This window comes from Vidua macroura, chromosome 2 (genome assembly GCF_024509145.1).
Source record: "Vidua macroura isolate BioBank_ID:100142 chromosome 2, ASM2450914v1, whole genome shotgun sequence".
NCBI lineage: Eukaryota > Metazoa > Chordata > Aves > Passeriformes > Viduidae > Vidua > Vidua macroura.
The window spans coordinates 21,486,654-21,507,954 of NC_071572.1; the positions used below are offsets into that span (position 1 = coordinate 21,486,654).

At 36.1% G+C, this 21,301-nt stretch overlaps 1 protein-coding gene across 1 annotated transcript in view; it reads right to left on the reverse strand.

Moving 5' to 3' along the window:
- Positions 1-200: 200 nt before the first annotated feature.
- STS (steroid sulfatase) overlaps positions 201-21,301 on the reverse strand; it is a 97,870-nt gene continuing 76,769 nt past the window's right edge. Inside the window, exons 10-11 of the mRNA XM_053971062.1 lie at positions 4,169-4,586; positions 201-1,181 (exon numbers count right to left, since the gene is read on the reverse strand). Coding sequence (XP_053827037.1) covers positions 4,204-4,586 — 383 coding nt within the window. The 3' untranslated portion in view covers positions 201-1,181; positions 4,169-4,203. The remainder of the gene's footprint in view (positions 1,182-4,168; positions 4,587-21,301) is intronic.

Consider the following 21,301-nt stretch of genomic DNA (forward strand, 5'->3'; position numbering starts at 1 on the left):
GGCAATGCCATAGGAAAGGGAAATGACAGAGAAGATGAAAAGATCTGTCTTAAGCACAGAACTATTATGTTCTAATGCAAGTAAAAACTATTGTAGTAATGTATGTCAAAAAAATAAATTGAAACCATTTTTAATAAACATACTTTAATAGAACATATGATTTTTGTAGCTATGCTCGCACTCTTCTTCTTTCTTTTTCCATTTTTTCCGATATCAAGTGATATCTTAAGTGAAAGTTTTTACACTGTCCACATATCTGAATACCCAGATTTCCCATTACTACAGTGTGAAATAAACGCTTGCTGGCAAGTGATGATTCTCACTGACCTGTGAAGTATACAGAACAGATTCTATTAGTTCTCTGCAAACTTTCAGTTGGATTTAAGTGAGCTGACACCTCTCTCCAAAGCTCCTATTTCCCTTTTTCTTTTTTTACTTTTGATTTTTCTGACCATAATTGGAGGCAAGTCAGCATTTTTAAGAGCTGAGAACCTGTGACATCCAGTCCCAGAGGGAAAAACATAATTTATTATTCCATGTAGTTTTCTGACTGCTAAAGAAGAGAATAAATATAATTATAAAAATGGGTCTTATAACTTTTCTGAATCCCAAGTGTGTATCTTTCTCAGCCATCTATTCTCTCTCCTCCAGATCACAACCCCACATGCACTAAACTACACACAGAACCCATCTCCAGACCTCAAGTTAAGGGTATCACCTACTGCCTCATATAGGGGGATCTTATACATCCTATTTTTCCACCTTTTAAATTGTGTCTTCTATAGAGAAGGTACTAGAAGTTCACCTTTACCTTTACCAGCTTACCACTTTCAGCATTTTCTGTTCTTTCAGTATTCCCAGCAGTTTGAGAAATACTGTTTTCCTTTTCCGAGTGCAACAGAAGAACTGAGAAATGAGTTAAATGACTTGCTCTGGGCTGTACAGGGACTCTGTCACAAATTAGGATATGATACTGTTAAACAATACTGTAGAAGAATACACTACCCTCTGAAGCTGAACTCCCCGTTTAAACTGACATATCCTATAAACAGGCACCATGTTACAAGAGCAGAGCTCATTACATGACAGATTGAAAGTCAGTTTCCAAGTATCAGAGCAGCACATTCTCCTTGAGCCTTCCTTGTTAGTAAGTTGTGAATCACGTATATCCCATCAATAACCTGTTGTTAAAAACAAAAGTTTTCCTTGTTAGATCAGGCAGTACCATTACACAAATGTTATATTGTCCTTCACATTCTATTTTGCAGATAAACAAGACTACTTTAATTACCCTGATCTGGTACACCATCTCCAGTACAGAAGGTATAGTACTGTATTTGCAATACAAGGAAGCTTTATTTTAGGTATTAAATGAAATGGCATTAACATAGAGTACGAAAAATACTGCCCTGTTCATCACAGAATCTTTCTTGAAGGAACAATTGTAAGAATGGATTTCAGATTTTACTGCTTATGTCGAAGTATTAAATGTTGTACTAAATTATATTTTGTAAAATATAAAGTCTGTGCCACAAACAAGAAATATTTTATATTATTTATATTAAACAACATCTCAGGTATATTTTAATTACTTATATTTCATAATGCAAGGTTAATTCTTGTTGGACCTTAAAGAAGCAGGAGGTTAGCAGAGTCAAAGAGCCATACAAGTCAAATTTTATAACAAAGACTACTTTTCATTTTCTGTTTGATTAGGGCAAAATAGCCATTACAATCAATATGACAAGCAAACAGAAGGACTAAGTGCCAAAGAAATAGATGGAAAAATATTTCAGGAGTGTGGATGTTTTAAGAAAGGAGATTAGAAAGATGGCATCAAAAGCCCAGAGGGGTATGAAAGAAACGTCATATTCAGGCAAGAAGAAATCAGAGCAGTAGAAAAGTCATCATTCTTGATACTTGATCAAGCAGCACAGAACAACTGTTGTGCCTAGCAGAACAAAGAATTCTTGCATCTGCAAAAAAGAAAGAAAAAGAAATAATAGCAACACAGTGTCTTCCTGATAAAAAAAGTCAATGTGGGTGTCCTTGAGAATATAAATTGAGTACTCTGTAAAGGTCCCAGGCCAGAAACTGTGGAAACAAAGTAGATCTAATGGCACCAAACCCCTTGTCTGAGTTAGCACTGTATACTGAACATACCATATATTTCTTTTTCCATTTTCTTCAGGAGTACTTGTTTGAAAAGCTTTTGTGTAAGCTATGGCAGAGCTGTGGGAGCTGGAAAGAGCATCCCTCCACAGCGTGGTGTTTCAGCACTCTGGACACAGCTGGGCCTGAGTCCTGCCCTTTGGCTGCAAGGGTGCCATGTGCCATGCTGGCACCAGTGCCATGCCCCAGGGGGTTCTAGGGCCACATGATAGGACCAAAAATTTGGGAAGTATAGATCCTGCCATGACATTGAAAGGCAGCTGCTCTGTGAAACAATATTTGTATTCAAATGAGAGGCATTCTTCTTCCTAAGGTTATGTAGTACATCCAGTGATAAATATTGGTCACGGGGCTTTGCCTCCTACAGAGAGTTTGCTGAGGACATAATTAAGATCATGAACACAAGGTGAAACATGAAAAATAGGATTTCAAGGAAAAAGTACATTTCCCAGGAGAGGCTTCTGGGTATTGTGGAGAATGAAATTTCGAATGAAACTGCAATGGAATCAAATAAAGCCTAGGTTTTACAGACAGAGAAACATACCATTTATCACAATATATTTTTAAAGGAAAGGCTTCAATAGCTCACAAGAACTGGGTCACAACCTTAATGCTGGGTGACTGAAGTTACTGCATTACTATCATCACAGATTATTTTTGCCCCAAACAGGTTTTAATAAATTGTAATGTGGGAATTAACTGCTGCTTTCTGATAAGGAGCAAGTCACCTTCTATTATCAGGCATCAAATCATTTTAGTATTTTGCTGATATCTTCTTTTCATCTGCAATATGCCAAAGAAAATAGTTTGCCTGCCCATAGAGTGGAAAGAAAATCTGCCTGAATAAGACAGTGATAAAAATGGATACAAAAATTAGCCCTCGAGGACAGTAGATTTCCCAAGACCTTGCTGAGAACTCAGAGACAGTTATATTTGGCTGCAAGTACTCAAGCCCAAGCTTATTTTCAGAAAATTATAGATCCTATCCAGAGAGCTTAAAAGATGGCAAAGATATTTAAAGGAAGACCAAATTTTATTTATTTGTGATTACTTTCATCAATGGAAATTCTTTAATTGATTATGGAAGACAAATTGATATGGTATGACATACCATACCATTGATATGCTATGACAAATAAGTGAAAGACAAATTTGTAGTATCACGTGAATTTGGAACTCATATATCAAGTATGGGCCAAATATTTTCTTTTATCAATTTGAATATGATCATAAGGATGTGCCTATATCAGGGATTGAAGGGATATATATATATATATATACATATATATGGATACATATATATATAGAGACTTATGGTACACACTCAAGCACACAGGTGGTACACTTGAAATGGTGTTCTTTTGAAACAGAGGTTGCTACCATGCAATATAACAGCCAGGACACTGGGGACCATCATTTTAATATGGACACAAGGTCTTCCATTACCATAGCTCTGCGCATTTTTATGGCACATTCAAAGTTAGACTGCTGGCAAGCTGTCAGTTTTTTCATATTTGTCATGGTTGTTGACAGAGATCTGTTGCAAGTCTGCTCTTAACCCATCTATCAGTTACCAAATGACTGTCACAGGAGGACTTCTCCACTATTATCTCTCTGTTTTCAATTACTCAGTGCTCTGTCCTACTAATGGATAACACTTAGTAAAAAGGACAGGAAAGTGCACATTTAGTAGTTGTGATTGACAGAACTGATAGGTAAATTCTTTGCTGTGTAAGACAAAAGCTCAAGCTGAAGGTCTAGAAAATTATCTCCCATATAAAGTGCTTACAATTCTACCCACGTGTAGATGAGGACGGTAACATGTCCTTCATGCTGTGTGATAAAGACAGAGAAGGTGTGTCTTGCCTTCCCTCTCTTGGCATGTTTTCTTGACTGAAATTCTCTTTTACTGCAATATGTATTTGAAGACTGGTCCTCCACCAACACAACAAAACCTTCTGAAGGCTCGTACCACAAGTTCAAGTCAGACACTCACACTCTGCTGGTCCAGTTTCTGAAAGGGAATTGCATTTATCCCAAATGCACCTGCAGTGGACTCCCTCCTGACTCATAGTCACAGTAGCAAGACTGAAGGAGAGATGAGCAGCAGAGCTGGAGCCATGGCTTCCAGAGAAGGTTGTCCCAAGACAGCTGGTTAGGAACAGCATGCAGGGATCTGGTGTGGTTGTCTACTGCTTGGTGTACGACCCTGAGAATTTCATAGAAACGGCTCTCAGTTTCTGGAGTCAGTGGGACTTTCTCTTCAGGGTCTCTGGACAGATCGAAGAGCAGTGGAGGATCATGTCGTGTAATGAATCCTCCATGGCAGAAGCAAACGTGAGAATCATAGCAACCATTGGAGTCCTCAGGACTGAAGTTTGGAGTGAAGAAGAAGACTTTCCAGACAGATTCACCTGCAATTTACAGCCACAAAACAGCTGGTGATAAAGTGATAAAATAACAAAATGGAAGTTCCCTGGTCTTAGGAAATTCCACCAACATGGGAAGTCAGTGTTTCGGTAAAAAGACAGTACAGACAGTCTGTAACAGAAACTGCAGCATACTGAAACACTAAAACAAGATTGAACAAAGCAAAAATAAGCAAAACATCATGATTTTCACGCTACACATATTTATGAAGCAACTATGATAATTTCATTCCCTTGGAAGAATTCTGATTAACCAAATTACAGGATACTTTAAACAACATTGTGTTTTATATAAACAGTGCTAAGAAGATTTGCAGAAATATATACTAAGTCTTCTTCAAGGCTTATTAAAATGTATTTTTGCCCCTTGACTATATTTACCCACTGCTGGGCCCTGTCTGCTTCTCATTTTGATTATCTAAATAATTTCATTGTTAACTTTTCCCTCTCTTCCTCTCTTTGTTGTATTAACCCATTGTCCTCTGCCCCATGCTTTCATTGCAAACACCTGGATACTTATTTTATTAAACGGGATGACATGAAAAGGCATAATGGATGCTAAATTCCTGTCTCATGCTTCTATATGATTTTTCCAAATATAAATGATAAATAACAGTTACAGTAGCACAATTTTTAGGTGACATTCTGCTTTGCAAAATAAGAATCAAAATTCTTCATTTATAGACTGGTCACTCTTAGTTTAATTTTCTGTGTACAGAAAACTGAACTGCCATCCTCATGTAATTTCAGTTGGTATTTTCACTGTCTGAAAATCCTAGTTATTTCTTGGAATAAGAATAGGCAAATATCAGTTGGTTCTTTCATAAAGCACCCTCATACAAGTCAGTGGAGGATCAGAAAACACTTAACAAGAAAGCTGTGAACAAAAAACTTGTTACTATTTTCCTCAAGTATCACAGAACAGATAGGAAAGGCAGAAACAGACAAAACAGAACTTCCAGGGAAGCACACCGTCCTCCTACAGCCAAAGCAGTATATAGTTCTTCAGAAATGGAACAAAGAATAATTAATTAGAGTAAGAAAAATCTGTATTTTATTCTTAATAAAAGCAGGTCACTAAACACCTGAGATCTATATCAGATTAACTGCCCACTTAAGAACTATAAAAACATTGGAAAACTGTAGTCATCAGTAATTTACATTTCTCAGCACCCCATTGTGTTTTTTTTTTATCACCTCAAGTTTTTAAATACTGTGTGAAAAAACTCTGGTATTTTGTTGAATTTTGTTCAGGTCACAGAAAGCTTGTTAACCCTAGTAACAGACTTTCAAAGATTTATGTGTGCTGCAGTAGTTAATATTTATTAATCAATTCATTGGTATGACAGAGTGGATGGCACTAGAAAATGTGGGATGGGTAGAGCAGAGATAAAGTGGTATATGCCACGCTGTAGCTACATCACACTGAGCTTTTAAAGAATCAAAACAGGTTTATAGAGAAATGTTTCAGCAGACTAAAGAGTCACAGGCTGCAGTTCTAGACTATAGCATGGATTTAAAGGACAGTAGGTGACCTTAAGATTCTTTACAGCTTCTTCTATTCCACGGTATTATTCACATTAGAAATGATTTTACCTTTAGGAACCAATTCAATGACAGAGCCTGGGGACTACCAGTTCACTTAGTCACCACTTAAATCGGGGTCGGATAGGTGATGGCTATTATACACATTAGACTGGGAGAACCCTCTAAATGCTCCTTGGAAGTCAGCAAAGGGGAAGGACTTTTAAAGCTGAGTGACTTGCTGGCACAGACAATGGGACGTGGCAGGTTTTAAAAGGCTCTGGCTGTGAGAGCCAAAATGGCACAGTCTTACTGGGAAAAATGAAAGGAAATTTAAAGGAAGGCAAAGCAAGATAAGGCCAGGTAGTATAAGATGGCATTCCTTCATCTACCTCCAGTAACATTTTGAAAAGTTGGTCTAGCACTTGAGTCTCTTGTTTTCTTAGAATTAAGATAAACAAAATCAAATACTGCCACTTAAATTTCTTTGAACTTATGCCCAAAACATTTCCAAGAAATATACCTCTTATTCGCTGAGATTTACAATTTTTATTCTGAGAAAGCATGTAATTCTGTACTAAGCATTGGTTCAGACTCCTCAGACATATTTAATTGGCAAGATGGATGATAAAAAACATAAAAAGCCAAAGGGCTTGATTAATCAGTGCACTGTGTGCCATTGTAGACCATGCAACATTTGCCACACCTGAGAATTTGATTCACAACACTATAACAACTTGACAGAAGATCAGCAGAAAAAAAAATTATATGGCTACTAAAATGTCAGTTAAAAGAAATTCCAATAAGGCCATGCACATGAGAACTTTGTGGTCAAGCTGTCTTACCACACATTGGTCTTTCATGGTACATCTGTGCTGAATGACATTGAAAAGAACACTTTCAGCCACTTTTTTTGGTGTTGGGCATTGCAGCACCAGATGTGCTGAAGGGCTTACAGACAGCAATACAAAACTGGGAACTCCAAATTAATGGAAGTTGGTACAAGCAGCCCATATAGGTAAGAAATGGGGAAAGAAAGAAAAAAGGAAATTGCACCATGATATTTTTTTCCCCCACAAAATAAAGACTTGTTTAGGTTTTGTTATGTGCAGAGCATGCAGCATGTTTCAAAATCATGCGTGGGTTTGGGGACAAGGCACGTGTGACATGTCTCATGTCTGAGTGACACTGCTAGTGTTCTGAAGAGCTGATGGTACTTTATCAGATAAGCAGCTATAGAATGTCACGAAACACTGAGCTCTGGAGAGCAAAGCCTGTTCCTGCACAATGTTTATCTGTTGCACTGCAGCAGTGTTTCTGGAACTGCATGTTGTGCTGGAGAAGCAGCAGCAGACTTTAAACACCTCTTTGCTAAGCATTATAAAAACTAAAGCCTGTCAGTGACTGTGGCTGAGGAGCAGCCAGTGCTATATACCAGGAGGCATTAGGAACTGTCAGACTGCTAATCGGTAAAACTGATGAACTGTATAAGGCGCTATATTAAAAAGAGAGAGCTCTCTCTCAGTCTCTCAGCTGACATAAAATCTCATTTTGTCAGAAGGTTAACTACAAGGATCAAATTAATCTCCCTGTAATTAACAGTACCTGTGTTCTCCAAAGCATCTGGGTAGTAAACCCCGTTATATAAAAAGATAACTGTATGTCTCTTCCACAGTGAAGTTAGTAGTAAAATTGTCAGGGCTTCCCCAAAGCCAAGTATATCAAGCCCCTTCTGAAACGCAGGTAGGCTCTAAGCCTGCAGCACCCTTAAAGGTCCTGTCCAAGTGCTTCACAAATAATTTCAGTCCCATTTTCCTGCAATTCTCCAGTTCTGTGACCTGTCCAATAAGTTCGCTCTCAGAATACCTCTTTCCTTTAAATGTAAGAAAAACAAAAATTAAAGAAGTTGTACTTCTAAATAATTTCAAATTAAGATAGGTTGCCATTATTCCAAGCAAATCTGCTATGAACATAGTTGTTGAGTATTCAGTCTCCCTAGAAGACTCCTTTTATTATCCTTAACCCAGCTATTTATCCTCTCATACCGACAATATTGCTCCAACAGACCGGTGGAGGCCTTGAGATTAAATAAAAGTCTCTCGGAAAGATATATTAATATATTCAAGATGAAGTGACACACTGGATAGGGATGCCATCTCTGTTATAAAAACACCCTTCTTAATCATTGGTGGCAAACTGGCATTTTCTGATAAGCAGTTCTTGATGTGAAGAGAAGCCATTGTTGTGTTATTGCCTGGACTTAATTTTCACTGAATTCAATCTATGACAGTAGCTTTATAGGTTTGCAGCTACTGTCATTTCCTTTTCCTATATTATTGTGTTCCTTCTTTCTGTAGAAGAACAAGTTAAACAGGGCTGTTCTCCACTGCACATTGGGGAGCTAGTCCCTTCTTGATTTCAAATGCCTCTGAGGGGAGCCATTTGGGTGTAGCAGACCAACATAAACTGAGACAGACTTTTCTGTGTCTCAGGTGTGCTCTGTAGCCATTGTCAACTCCCACACTCTAACTCATGCTTTTCAACATTTTTAGACAGTAGCAGATGAAAACTGCGACTCACTTGAAAATTACTTTCTTCAGATAACTCTTGTTATTAGATTGAATCCTTTCTTCCTGCTTCCTCTAAGCTCAATCAGAATTTTTAGGTTCTCAGCTAATCTTATTCATAGCAGCTATCACATATATTCAGCTCCTCGATAATTTAACAATGTAGAAAAGGCTTCAATTGTGAAATTCTTGTAGAACTATATATAGATCTATATAGCAAAGACAATACTATTTGGTTACTATAATGAAATTATACATATTATTTTTATGACTATGTGCATTCCTCAAACAGCTAATAAAAATACACCATTTAAATTTAAGAATTTGCAACTTTATTGTTCCTACAATGAAAATTACTTCTTTTTTAATATATATATTTTTTAGATATCTTATTTTAAGTGTCTGGGTATCTTAAGGTGCTATTATGCTACATTGGTCAAAAGACAGCACATCATGTCCCAGTGTAGGTCGAGAATAACTGAGTGATATTCAAAGACACAATGTTGATTTACAACAATCACTTGTTTCTAGAAGAGGCTTGCATAAAGAACTGTGCAGAACTTACAGTATTTAAGTGAACCCCATGAAAAAAAAACAGCAGTAGCAATGATTTTAAAATATTTAGAATAAATCCTACAGTGTTAAGTATCCACTAAACCAGAAAGGACTGCACATTCCTGAATTTCTAATAATCTTACTGAACAACTGCTGCAGGAAAAACACAAGACACACTGAAACCATGCCCAGACTGCTGAAGACAGAAATCTCATGACTGAGTTCATTATCTAGAGTAAGTGCTGTGGTATGAGAAATTCCACTGAATTCTGTTCAAAAGTCAAGATTATGTGTTGAATTGTAGTAGATGAAAAATAATTATTTTCCTGAATTCTTCATCATCACCTTCAAAAAGAATTGATTGATCATTTGCAGTGTTTTCTTGTTGAAGAAAGTCCTAAAAGGGAAGAATCTGTGGGTATTGAAATTATGCTGCTAAAGTAGGAAGTGTTATAATGCAATGTTATGCCTCATATCTAGATGTCTTAGGTGATAGAAACATGCAAGAATACATACTGCTCTGGAAGAAAAATTCAATCTGTTGTAGTTTCATGGAAATAATCCAGACACCTGCTAAAGATTTGTTTCAAGAACATTTACTTGCTGAATGGTCCATGTAATTTTCAGGTCATCTAAGCAGCAGCTGATGGCAAGCTGAAGACAGAAGATAACATTGGCACACACACAAAAAAAAGAAACCTAAACCAAACCAAAAACCAAAACCAGAAAAAAAAAAAAAAAAAAAAAAAAAAAACCAAATCCAAGAAACCTGCTCATTTTCAATCTATATTAAAAGTCCTTGAAAACAGAAAAGCCTCATTTTATTGCTTATGAAAAAAATAGTCTTGATTTTCATGTAGTGATTTTCCATGAGAGGCAGAAAGAGATTAAGAACACCCTTTCAGTAATCAATTAATCAGTTAAGAACACCCTTAGGAACAAAGCAGAAACACTTTGCCAAAGATGACAAAACCCTAAGAGAAATCTATTCAGAACTGTGTTTTGTATTTTGATATTTTTCCTGTCCTTGAGGAATGCATTTTACTAACAGAAAATAAATTTAGGACAATAATTTTCCTCTTTCATAAAGTGTATGCAATTTTTCTGAGTGAAAAGAACAGATCTGTAAGATTCAGGGAGCAATTTTTCTGATACTAATCAAACATATGGGACAAAGATGCCATTGAAGTCCTAAGCAACTTCTGCAAATATTTTTAGACAAGCTGGTGCCACCCAAAACCAAATCCATCCCCAGGAACTTTTTTATAAATTATTTTCTTCAGAAAGTTTTCAAAATTTGGATGTCAAAAAATAAGGTGTTGACACATGGAATACTAGTGAAGTACTCAAAATCATTAATATGAAAATTACTACCATGCCTAATGTTTAAGTTACCAGATGCACATCTAAAACCAAAGAAATAAATGTTCAAAGTTGCTTTAAAAATGAAAAATAGAAATTTTGTAACTGCAGTTGCCTGAAATTTTGTGCTGTGCCAAAGAATACTGAATAATCATTTTCTTTACTTTAAAAAGTCAAAGAAAAAGGTGAATTACTCTTCCTTACAAGTTTCTTAGCTAGTTGAACTCTTTTATTTTTCCTTTATTTTTATAAAATTACTAGGTTGCTTAGACAACCTTTTAAAAAAATAATTTTGAAAATTTATTCAATTAATCATAAATGACAACAGAGCAAAGGAGTTTCTTTTATGAGACTAAAAAAAATGGGTTGAAGAAAACAAACATTTGCAAGTAATTTGGTGCAAAAAATATCAGTATCAGGAAGTCCTAAATATTAAAAAAAAAAATCAAATCATATTGCCTGAAATTTGGTTTTATTGTAAAGATGTATGTGCAGTTCAGCATCTGAAATATTAGAAAGCAGTTTTTATCCCAGTGTTAGAAAATGCATGCATTTTCCAGAATATGAAGCTAGTAAAAGATCACAAATGATGTTAAACCATAAATTTGCAATTTTCCCGATACTGAGCAAACAATGCAAAAATCCTTCAAAATCATGAATTAAGACCCTTAGCATGAAAATGACATAGCACAGGAGATTCTTTTACAGATGATCAGCAGGGACTCTGGTACAAATTTCAAATTTGTTCCGAAGAACATTTCTAGAAGTGTATTTTCTCTTTCACATGGACTTGTTTGAGGTAATGGTATTTCAGAGAAATTCAACAGTTTTCCAGTTTGGACTTTTATGCAAAAGCCAAACTTGATTTCACAGTTCTCCAGGCAGCAAAAATGTCTGAATTTGAAGAGTTTTAGTAGAGTAATGGGAATAATTTCTTGTTTTGGTTGAATACAAAGTGGATGTAGAAATCTCCAGCTATTCTCCAGATGACAGCAAGTAATGGAAAAAGGAAAGAATCCTGACTCTCTCTTATAATTTTCCACTTAAAAATGCATGTATACAGTGCAGTGAAAAACAGGCTTTACCCTTTGGAAGTGCAATAACCTGCTAAAATCTCCTTCCTCTGAGAAACAAGAACAGAGTAAGATATCCTGTGGATGCAGATGAGAAAAATATGTTTTAACTGCTCCTTATAGAGGACTTAGATTGAAATACCAGCATCATTTTCATAAAAGGTTACTTAGGTCTGTCATTCAATTAATACAAAATCATTTTGGAATTTTCAGGGTTTGTTTGTTGGGTCTTTTTGGCGTTTCACTGGGGCTTTTTGGTGTTTGTTTTTTGGTTGTTTTTTTGGGGGGAGGGAGTTGTTTGTTTGGGGTTTTTTGTTTGTGTTCTTGTTGGGTTTTTTTGGTTTTTTAGTAAGGACTCATTAATTGAATTAGTGTACAGGAAGTCTGGCTTGTGCTTTCCATGGTGCAGCCATATTCCTGCCCCTTAGCTTGCAATCTAAACCAGGATAAAGGGAAGTGAGAAGAAGGCATGAAGCAGAAAGGGAAAAAAAAAAAAAGTCTCCATTTCAGCTTAAATAACTATGATAATAAGTTTGGTTTATGCTCTTGCTATGATTAGGAGTAGAGTTAGTGTTTTTGAAAGGACATTATTTAATTTCTTTTCATTCCCTTTATTTTTCTCTCTCTCTCTCTCTCTCTCTCTCTCGTTCTCCCAAAATAAGTAGGGGAATGCTGGTAGGGAACAGAGCACTGCAAATCCCAGGGTATAAATAACTCTGCCTGAGCCTAACAATAACTCTGCTGCCACCGACACAGAGCAGAGCAAAGGCAAGAAAATTCTTTAACAGTATTTGTCATGCTTGTCAGGGGGAACACTTTCCTACCTAAAAAATTGTGAGCAGAAATGAGTATCAGATGATTAGGTCAATTCTCTTGAGCTTGATACAAACTGTTTCCTGGTGTCTCTTCATGCTAGAAATGCTCTTCTCTCCTTTGACAGTCACGTTATTTCACACTTATCAAATAATGTGTCCATAACTGTGTCACCCAAATTCAACTGCAGCTGCTCTGATATAAGACTCAAGATAGCATATTAAAATTCTTAATGAGATAATTTAGGTAAATGACATGATATGCTTGTTTCGCTTCTTCCAGTGCTGTGGTTGAAACACTGAACACAGAGAGGGGATTTGGGAGACAATTTGAGATTTTTGGAAGCTTTCCTTTATTGTGATGCCTCCATGACATGGGGAAGATCAGGTAGAGAGAGGGGGAAAAAAACCAAAGGGGGCAAACATGGAGTCAAAATGATGCTCATAAAGCAAGTTAGGAAGCAGGGAGACAAAATATCTTTAATAATCAAGTATATTAAAAGGTTGTAATGAACTACAGCAAGAAACAGCAGTAAGTGATTCAGATATTTTGTGCAGAGCAAAAAGATATTTCTTTTTGATACAATCAAAATGAGTAAAGAAAGAAACCAGAAAGATCTTAAAAAAAAAATCATCATCAACAACAACAAAAAACCAACTCCAAACTCACTTCTAAAATAGGAGGCTTCTCTAGAGAGAACAGTGGAAGTCAAGGAACTTGTGAGACTGAAAAACAAAAGGCAAATGACAGAAAAACCCTCATGAGGGTCAGAGTTCATTACAGTTTCTGCAGTTGCAGAAGGGAGAGTCACACAAGGGTTTGATCAATTAAGACGATCAAAAGAGGATTCTCTATCAGTGAGACTAGAAATAAAGAGAGAAAGAGTAATAAACAGATAGGAAAAGGATGAAAGCACTATAAAAGGACACAGTTCAGAGGGGAGAAAGGGGCTGCTCTCTGTCCAACAAAAATGTGCTGTAAATAATGTGAAGACTTCTGAGTTATTACTGAAGAAAAAGTGAATTTTCTCCCATGACCTACATATTATGAATCAGATACTTGATGCTATTTAAGTCCTTCAGTGGAGAACAAACACGAATCCATATCACACTGACACTTCAATGTTTTTCATGAATGGCAGTGCTCAAATCCAGAAAAGCAGCATTTGTCTTCTACTCTTGAGGAAACCTCAAGAAACAACTTTGCCGTAAACTATAACATGCAAATGTCTAATATCAGTGAAAGATATTTCTGTGTATCTATGGAAGCTTGTTACTTTTTGCTATTAGTTTTTGTGCAACTTCTTTGATAGATTACTTTGCCACTGTGTGTTACTATTAAAACAAAGTCTGGTGACAAGGAATGAGGTTTAAATGAGACTAATGAAGTTTTTTAAAGTGATTTTGTGGAGGGACACCTATGCTTCCACAATGAGAGCTACCCCAACACCACCTGCAAGAAAAAGTAAAAAGATTCTTAGAGAGCTGATAGCTAACAGATGAAGTAAATCACAATTTTAGTCTTCTGTTAAAAGGAAAATTGAACAAGTAAAGTGAGTGGCGCTTTCTTAATTAGATTTTAAAGATATTTATGACACTGCCACTCAAGTCAGGATTTGCATTTTAATATCTTTCTGGCCATTCTTGTCAGTTCTTTCATGACACTAATGAATGAATAAAATGCTGCTTTGTGTTCCAAAACCAATTAACTCTTTGTATTTTATTGCACATTTTAATGGCTATCTGATTTATCTATATATGTAGACAGCCCCATTTTTGAATCTTTGCTGATTTAAAAGAAAAAATTACACTAAATAAATTCGCTGAATTTAAAATTCCTAGTCAACTTCAAAAGACTCCTATAGTATTCTTCCTGTCACTTAGCACAGTAATACTATTCTTCAGACTCTGAGAAAGGTAGCAAGACATCTCCAGTTTTAAATTCATATTACTAAAATAGGATTTATTGCTCATCACTTTGCTGCTACTTAGCATTCAATCTGACAATCTGGTCACCTCACCTAATTTTGGATCACTGCAACCAATATGCAGGTCTTTATGTAAGCTAGTTACCAGCCCATACTTATCTGCTTCTTAACTTTGTTAGAGGTGTTTAGGATGAGAAGAGTTATGCTTGTTTCTCTTTTGATGAGAGTGACTCAGGTTAGCTTAGCTGTAGCCATCTATACTGTATACATGTTGTCATCACCATCCTCAGAGTTTGCTAAAAAACCAAGGTGTTATGAGTCTTGAAGGCACCAAAAAGCCTCACTGGCCCTGCCCAGCCCTCGGGTGGACCCTCATCTGTGCACCCTGCCCACGGACTAGGATTCCCATTTCAGCTCACCCAAGGCCATCAGTCCCTGCCCGAGTGGTGTAGCAGTGGCCAGTTCCCAGCCCTGTCTCTGGATGTCTCTAGGCAACAGCCTTCCTTCCAGCTCTGTCTGTGCTCTCATCTCCTCCTGCTCCTTACTGCACTTCCTGGGTAGACCTTGAACTTGACTCACCACTTTGCCAGGACTGGGGCTATTGTGGAGCCTGTTACCAGCACTCAGCTCTTCCCATTCTGCTCAGGTGCTGGAAGACTTTTCTCTGTTAGTAAAGTCACTGTCAGTGCAGGGGTCACTCATAGTTCTATTGGACTCACCTTCAGGATGAAGTGTCACCCTGCTTAGAAAGCTGAACTTGTCTCTCCAGTATTCTCTCATCTACCCTCAATTTTGTTTTTAAGAGCAAATATCTATCTACAAGGTGCTGTTGCTCATGAAAATCCCACAGTGTTCATCCATAGCGTGTTAAAAATTTCCTCCCCTCAAGTACATGTAAAACCCAAAAATATCACTGACATGACTAGAAAATAGAGAAGTTTGCCTTCCTTTTTCATATATGTTACTTCTGCATACTTTTTAAAAATGAGCCTTACTTATCCTTAACGATCATTCAATGACCTTTGAAATACAGTCACTAACTACAGTACATCTACATCAACACTGCTTACAAGATGCTGCATCTTGCTTATATAAATGTGCAGTTTCTTCTGTTCCAGTTGTAGAAAATAAGAACAAAATCTCATTTCAAGTATTTCAAGTGAATTTTCTTTTTGTCATCTAATTCATCCCCCTGCCACTGCACAATTGTTCTCCACAATGTATTTTCTAAGAGCTCTCTTGATGTATGGTGTCTTCTATTGTAACTTTTGTGCTACTATCATTCATTTCCTTTATTGCAGAAGACAAAGACATTTTATTGGCATGCTCCTTTCACTTGGTGTTTTATCTACTAAGTTTTTCAAATACAAATCCTTCACAAACTTTTTCTGGAGTTTAAATAAAGGATTTTGGTACAGATGACTGTCTCACAGTTCATTCGATTTGCCCCATCCCTCAATTACCTGTTGCACTATCTATTCTAAATTCCATTTCCACACCTTTTGTAGAGTTGTGATGCATTGAATGTTAAAATCCCTGTGAATTTACTGATGATTTAATCTTGTTTGCCTTCAGTTCAACAAAGTATTCCTACATTAGCTTAAAATTATAACTCCATGCTTAAATTTAGCAAAGTACAATGTATTCTATGACTGAAGCTGCTGTGTGCTTAACTAATTGTTTAAGCAAGGATGTGCATATGCTGCTCAACTTCCATCAAATCTCCTACTTCAAACAATTTATGAAGAATAATGAGTAAATTATTTTCTCGCCATCTGTGCTATTGCTTAATAAAACAGTTAATAAAAACTGTTTTATTTCTTTGCAACGCTGATATATATTAATGGATATACTATGAGGATTTTTTTTTAATGTTGTCTCAAGGCCTACAGGAAGAAGCTACCCAAATCAAGTTTTACCAAATCTAACTGCCCTTTTTACTGGACAACTCTGCCTTGTAGAAAAATCAGTATTCAGCATTCAATCGTACTTCCCTGAAGATTAAACTCAAGTCTGCTTAGCAACATCCTCTCCCTCCAAACATACATTCCTAAGTAACTCAGTATCTCAGTGGTAATATCACGATGCCTTTGCTTCTTATGGCATATACATGTATATGTATACCTGGCATGCTACTTAATATATCCAAGTAAATCCAGATGCTTTTGACCTGTGTGATGCATAGACCTGGGTGCAGCATTTGAACAAAGTCCTTCCCAGCTCTTGGGTCTTCTGGAGAGATTCATCAGATAGTCCTACACAGTGCTCAGCTGAGATGTAATCAGCTATGGAGTGAGTTCATCTCAAACTAGAAGAGTGCAGCAACGGACCTCAGTAACTCCAGCCACCGTCCTTCATTCTCTGTGCTGTATTTTCTTACAGATTTTTGTGTAAAAAAGATGAAAGTGCTAGAACTTCAGGCAGTGTCAAGAAGGGCCGAGGGTTTTGATGATACAGGAGTGGCAAAAGGAATGCTGGTGGGGTTTTTTTCCCTCGAGCACAGTATGTAGACCACTACTGTGAGTGAGGGGGTAGAAAACATGTTTCTTGCCTTTGGCTTGATCTTTTATTTTTTACTAACTGTACAATTGTATAATTGTATAATTACAAATGTAATAATTCTAACAAGCCTCAAAGTATCTTTGAAGAGGGCATTTCTAAATTAAATCAAACATCTATTACTTCTTGTGGCACTGTGAGGCTCAAGATATGTTAAGCAAGACAATTACGAAGACAAGTTAAACAAAGAAAGCTTTATCCTTGAGCATAAAATACACCTTTTTACTGGTCTAAGAGTATGTTGCCACACATTATGGTTTTCTTTAAGGGCCCTAACCTCTTATTTTAAGAAGTGATATAAATAAATAGAATATAAAACTGTTTGCAGTCTGAAGTCATTCAGTTACACATTGTACCTTCGCAGAACAACTGAAAGTGCTTTTGGCACTACATGACAGATATAAATTTTATATATGCCCTCCCTCCTCACTGCAGTTTAGAGTGATGACATGATATTGTGGAATAGAAACATCTGCATACTGGTAGCTGTTTCTGGACTGTTGAATCTTACATTAAATTTTTAATTCATAGTTCTGCAAACTCAGTCTCCATCTCTCAATTTTAGCTGGTTTCTTTATGTCAAAATACTCCTTATAAAATCTGTGAGAATAGTAATGGCAACAGGAAAGACTAGGAAATATTCTTCTATTTTATTCACTACCATGGCCCCTTCTAAGCATTTTTATGTTGTTCTTCACAAAGCAAATGACCTTACACATATTCCTCATCCATTGCAATGGAAAAGAAAATGGATTAAATTAATTATTTTCAGCTGTAAACCAGGTTTAGTTTAGCATTCAGCAGTGGTTTGCAGTAATCCATCCTTCATACTATAGTGCACTGCACGCTGACAGGCATTTACCTCTATTTCATTTTGTGATTAATTAAAACACACTTTCTATAACATTTCCAAAGAAGTCTCTAACTAGCTGTCATTTACTCTGAATATGTCCAAGATTAAAGTCTCTCTTAAACTTTTTACTGATACTCAGAGGGAATTCCTAACTCAGGTCTTGGCACTTAGACTCTGAAGACAAAAAAAAGGAATCTGAAATTCAGGTAGGATTAAAGAACAGGAAATCTACCAACCAAAATGCATCCAAGTGGTAGTCAGGCCAGGCAGATGGACCTGCTAAACAATTTACCTGTCATCCAAATCTTCACCCTCACTTTGAAAACTTTGCCTGTCCTGCTGAATCTCATAGATCTGTCTAGTTTTAACTTCAGAACTTTGGATCACTACTCATCTATCAAACATAAGAAGACCTAAAAGGTTAAGCATAAAAAAGACCATCTGCTTCCACAACTAACTCTGTAAGAGCAGACCGAAATTTACAGGAGCAGCAAGATACCCATACACGGACATATTACACAGCTGTACAGATGTCCAAGAATGTAAATAGTTTAAGCCTTCCTTAAGCTTCTCCTCTACATCCCTGAGATACAATGTGTGCTCACACAGCTTTTGCAAGTATGTAGCAACTGAAATGCAAAATCTAACAATCCAGTGTGGCAAAAAAATATCTGAGGTCAATTTGGTCCACAAAGAGAACAAATTGCCTGAAATTGCTTAGAAAAGTAATATATACCAAGTATATACCAAGTATACCAAGTATAATTGTCATAGGAACTGTTCTTGTGTGTCCAGGCAGAGACTGCATTGGCAGGCTCAGCCAAGCTCTAAGGTTCACATGTTAATGGGGTAGAAACCTGTTTCTGACTTTTCCATGCCATGGCAATAACACAGATTTATCAAGCTTGACATGTAGACATTGTCCTTGTAATCACTTGCCAACATCTTAGGCTGAAAAATACCCACTAATGGAATAATACTTTAAAACATTCAAATGATTTATACTTAATTTTCTTGATTAAAAGATAAAATCTGTAACTTTTTCACATTTAAGCTGTGTTAAAGAGAGTAATGATGATTTTTTCATATTTTCAAATACAAACACTTTCCATGGATTAAATGCTCTGAAAGATATGTATTGAAAAATATTTTCTGAAGCACAAGGGGCACATTTACTTTTTTTAGTTCCACCACATTTACTTTTTTTAGTTTAGTTGGCAATATAAAAGGGGGGAGGGGGAAATTAGGCCTTTGGTAATTATCAGGAGGTACAGGCTTTGTATAATCTATTTAGTATCATATTCCCAATTTCAGTTAAAGCATTTTTCATCACCTTTTTCTTGATTATTACAGCCTCTCTGTAAATACCAGCATGGTTTTCTAAGCCAGCCTTCTGTTGTCACAACACAGTCCTGGTATTTGGTGCTACACAGCATTCCTGAAATCACCAGAACCTTTAAATGACCCAACAGCTCCACTAGAGCAGAGCTAAATGAACTGAAGCATATAAGAAAACAACCTGCATTCTTGTACAATTTTTTGCAATTCCCAGTTGCTTTTCTATCCACAGACTGATTATGTTTCCATTGACCGTGAAACTGAGCTGAGACATTTGTGTTCAGTACTTACTCTTGTGCTAAGATAAGCTTATTAAAGCACTTTGCAATATTTTCAGGGTAAACTTGATAACTCTAAAAGTATAATATCCAATAGAATACAGTTGTAAAAAAACTGGTAAATTTTGCTAATTTTGAAAAATTCAGGTATCGTAATCCAAATATTTCAAGTACCATAATTCATTTTTAAATGGATTTAATTTTATTATAAACCCTATTTAAAGTCACATAATTTATTTTCTGCCACTAAAGAATGCATCAAATTACTAATATTTTCCTTACTCAAAACATAAAATTAGAGAATGAAAATTAAAATAATGTATGAAGTTCTAAAGTTTTCTTTCAAAGTTTAAGAGTGACCATTGCAAACAGGACTCAAAAAATTTTTTTTACATGTCTTCTGTATTTGTTTTGAAGAAAAGTCAGTTATATAAAACCTCAGTTTCAGCATGATATAATAGCTACATTTTTCTCTGTCCCTTATTTTCTTGATTCTACCTTTGGTCTTCTTATTCTGATCAGCTCTGTTAGGATAAAATCTTCAATATGATATTTAGGTTTTTTAAGAAATTTCCAACTTTAAGGCAAAACTTCCCTCTCACAGCATAATTCAAATCATCTTCATTTCTGTGAAACATGTATTTGTCCTCATACTTGCACATAAGCTCATGCCCTCACAGCATACATACAAATAGCCCTCACTGATGAAGCTGATTTAGTCTGGAAAAAATGGTAAGTTTTATTTAATCTCTGGCTTTCTTGTAAGTTGCTTTTTGAAAAGTGACCTGAATGTCCAAGAGCTCCAGTTGTTTCTGAATCATAAAAGTACGTGGTCTTAGAGCCTCCGCCTACAGCTGAAAATTGGTTTTAGTAACAATTACATTGTTTTTTTTAGAGTCAAAAAATTGTTGTCAACTAAAAATACTACAAGCAATCCACCATTCAGTATTATAGAGCTATCAGCATCATCCTCTATCGGTGTAAGTCAAAATCTTAAACTTTTATATAATATTTATGAATCATAATTATGTTTGAGTATTAGTCTTTGAGAAATCAGACACTAAAACTATGATCTCATATAGAGCACCTGATGCAAATATATATATTAATAAAAGAATTGTTTTAGCTTCTAAATTAGATATGCTGCATAAAACAGAGAGGGATATCCTACAGCACAGCATTTTATGTCCATTTTATGTCAATGCCTTAAAACGCACAGTCTACCTACAGCAGACAGGGATTGAATTTTTCCGTAAAACAACTTAACCATGTCTGAGAGAGAAAGGCCATAGCTGATCAAAAGCAAACAGCAATGCAGTTGCAACAAAATCCGACTTGCTAGACTGGGATAATTTGAGAGATGAAGAAGTAGAGAAAGTGCATGAAAGTGCCTCCATGACCAGCTATGGGATAAAGTGAACTTAGACCCTGGTGTAACTAAAGGATTTGCAGTTCTAAGACACCACGGTCATGAAAAACTAATGAATCCTAATTTTAATGTTTCACAGAGCATCCTAGAATGCTCTAAAAATGCTTTCAGAAGAAATTTCAGAGTTTTGAGACACCATTTTCAAAGAATAAGTAATTTTTCACTCAGGTAGATTTATTCACTCACACTTTCTTGTCTAATATTTCAGTCTTATACTTACATACTTCTAAAGTCAAAATCTTCATTAAACCATTTATACTTTGCTATTATCTCTCTCTAATTAGCTTTATGTTTACGTATCATGGTACTGTTTTAGCAGCTTCACCAAGTGATTAATTAACAATGCTGGCTTTCGGAAGATAAAGTATTTGGAGCTTGGCATTGGATAGGAATGGGAGGGGAACTTTGTTAAAAAACCCAGC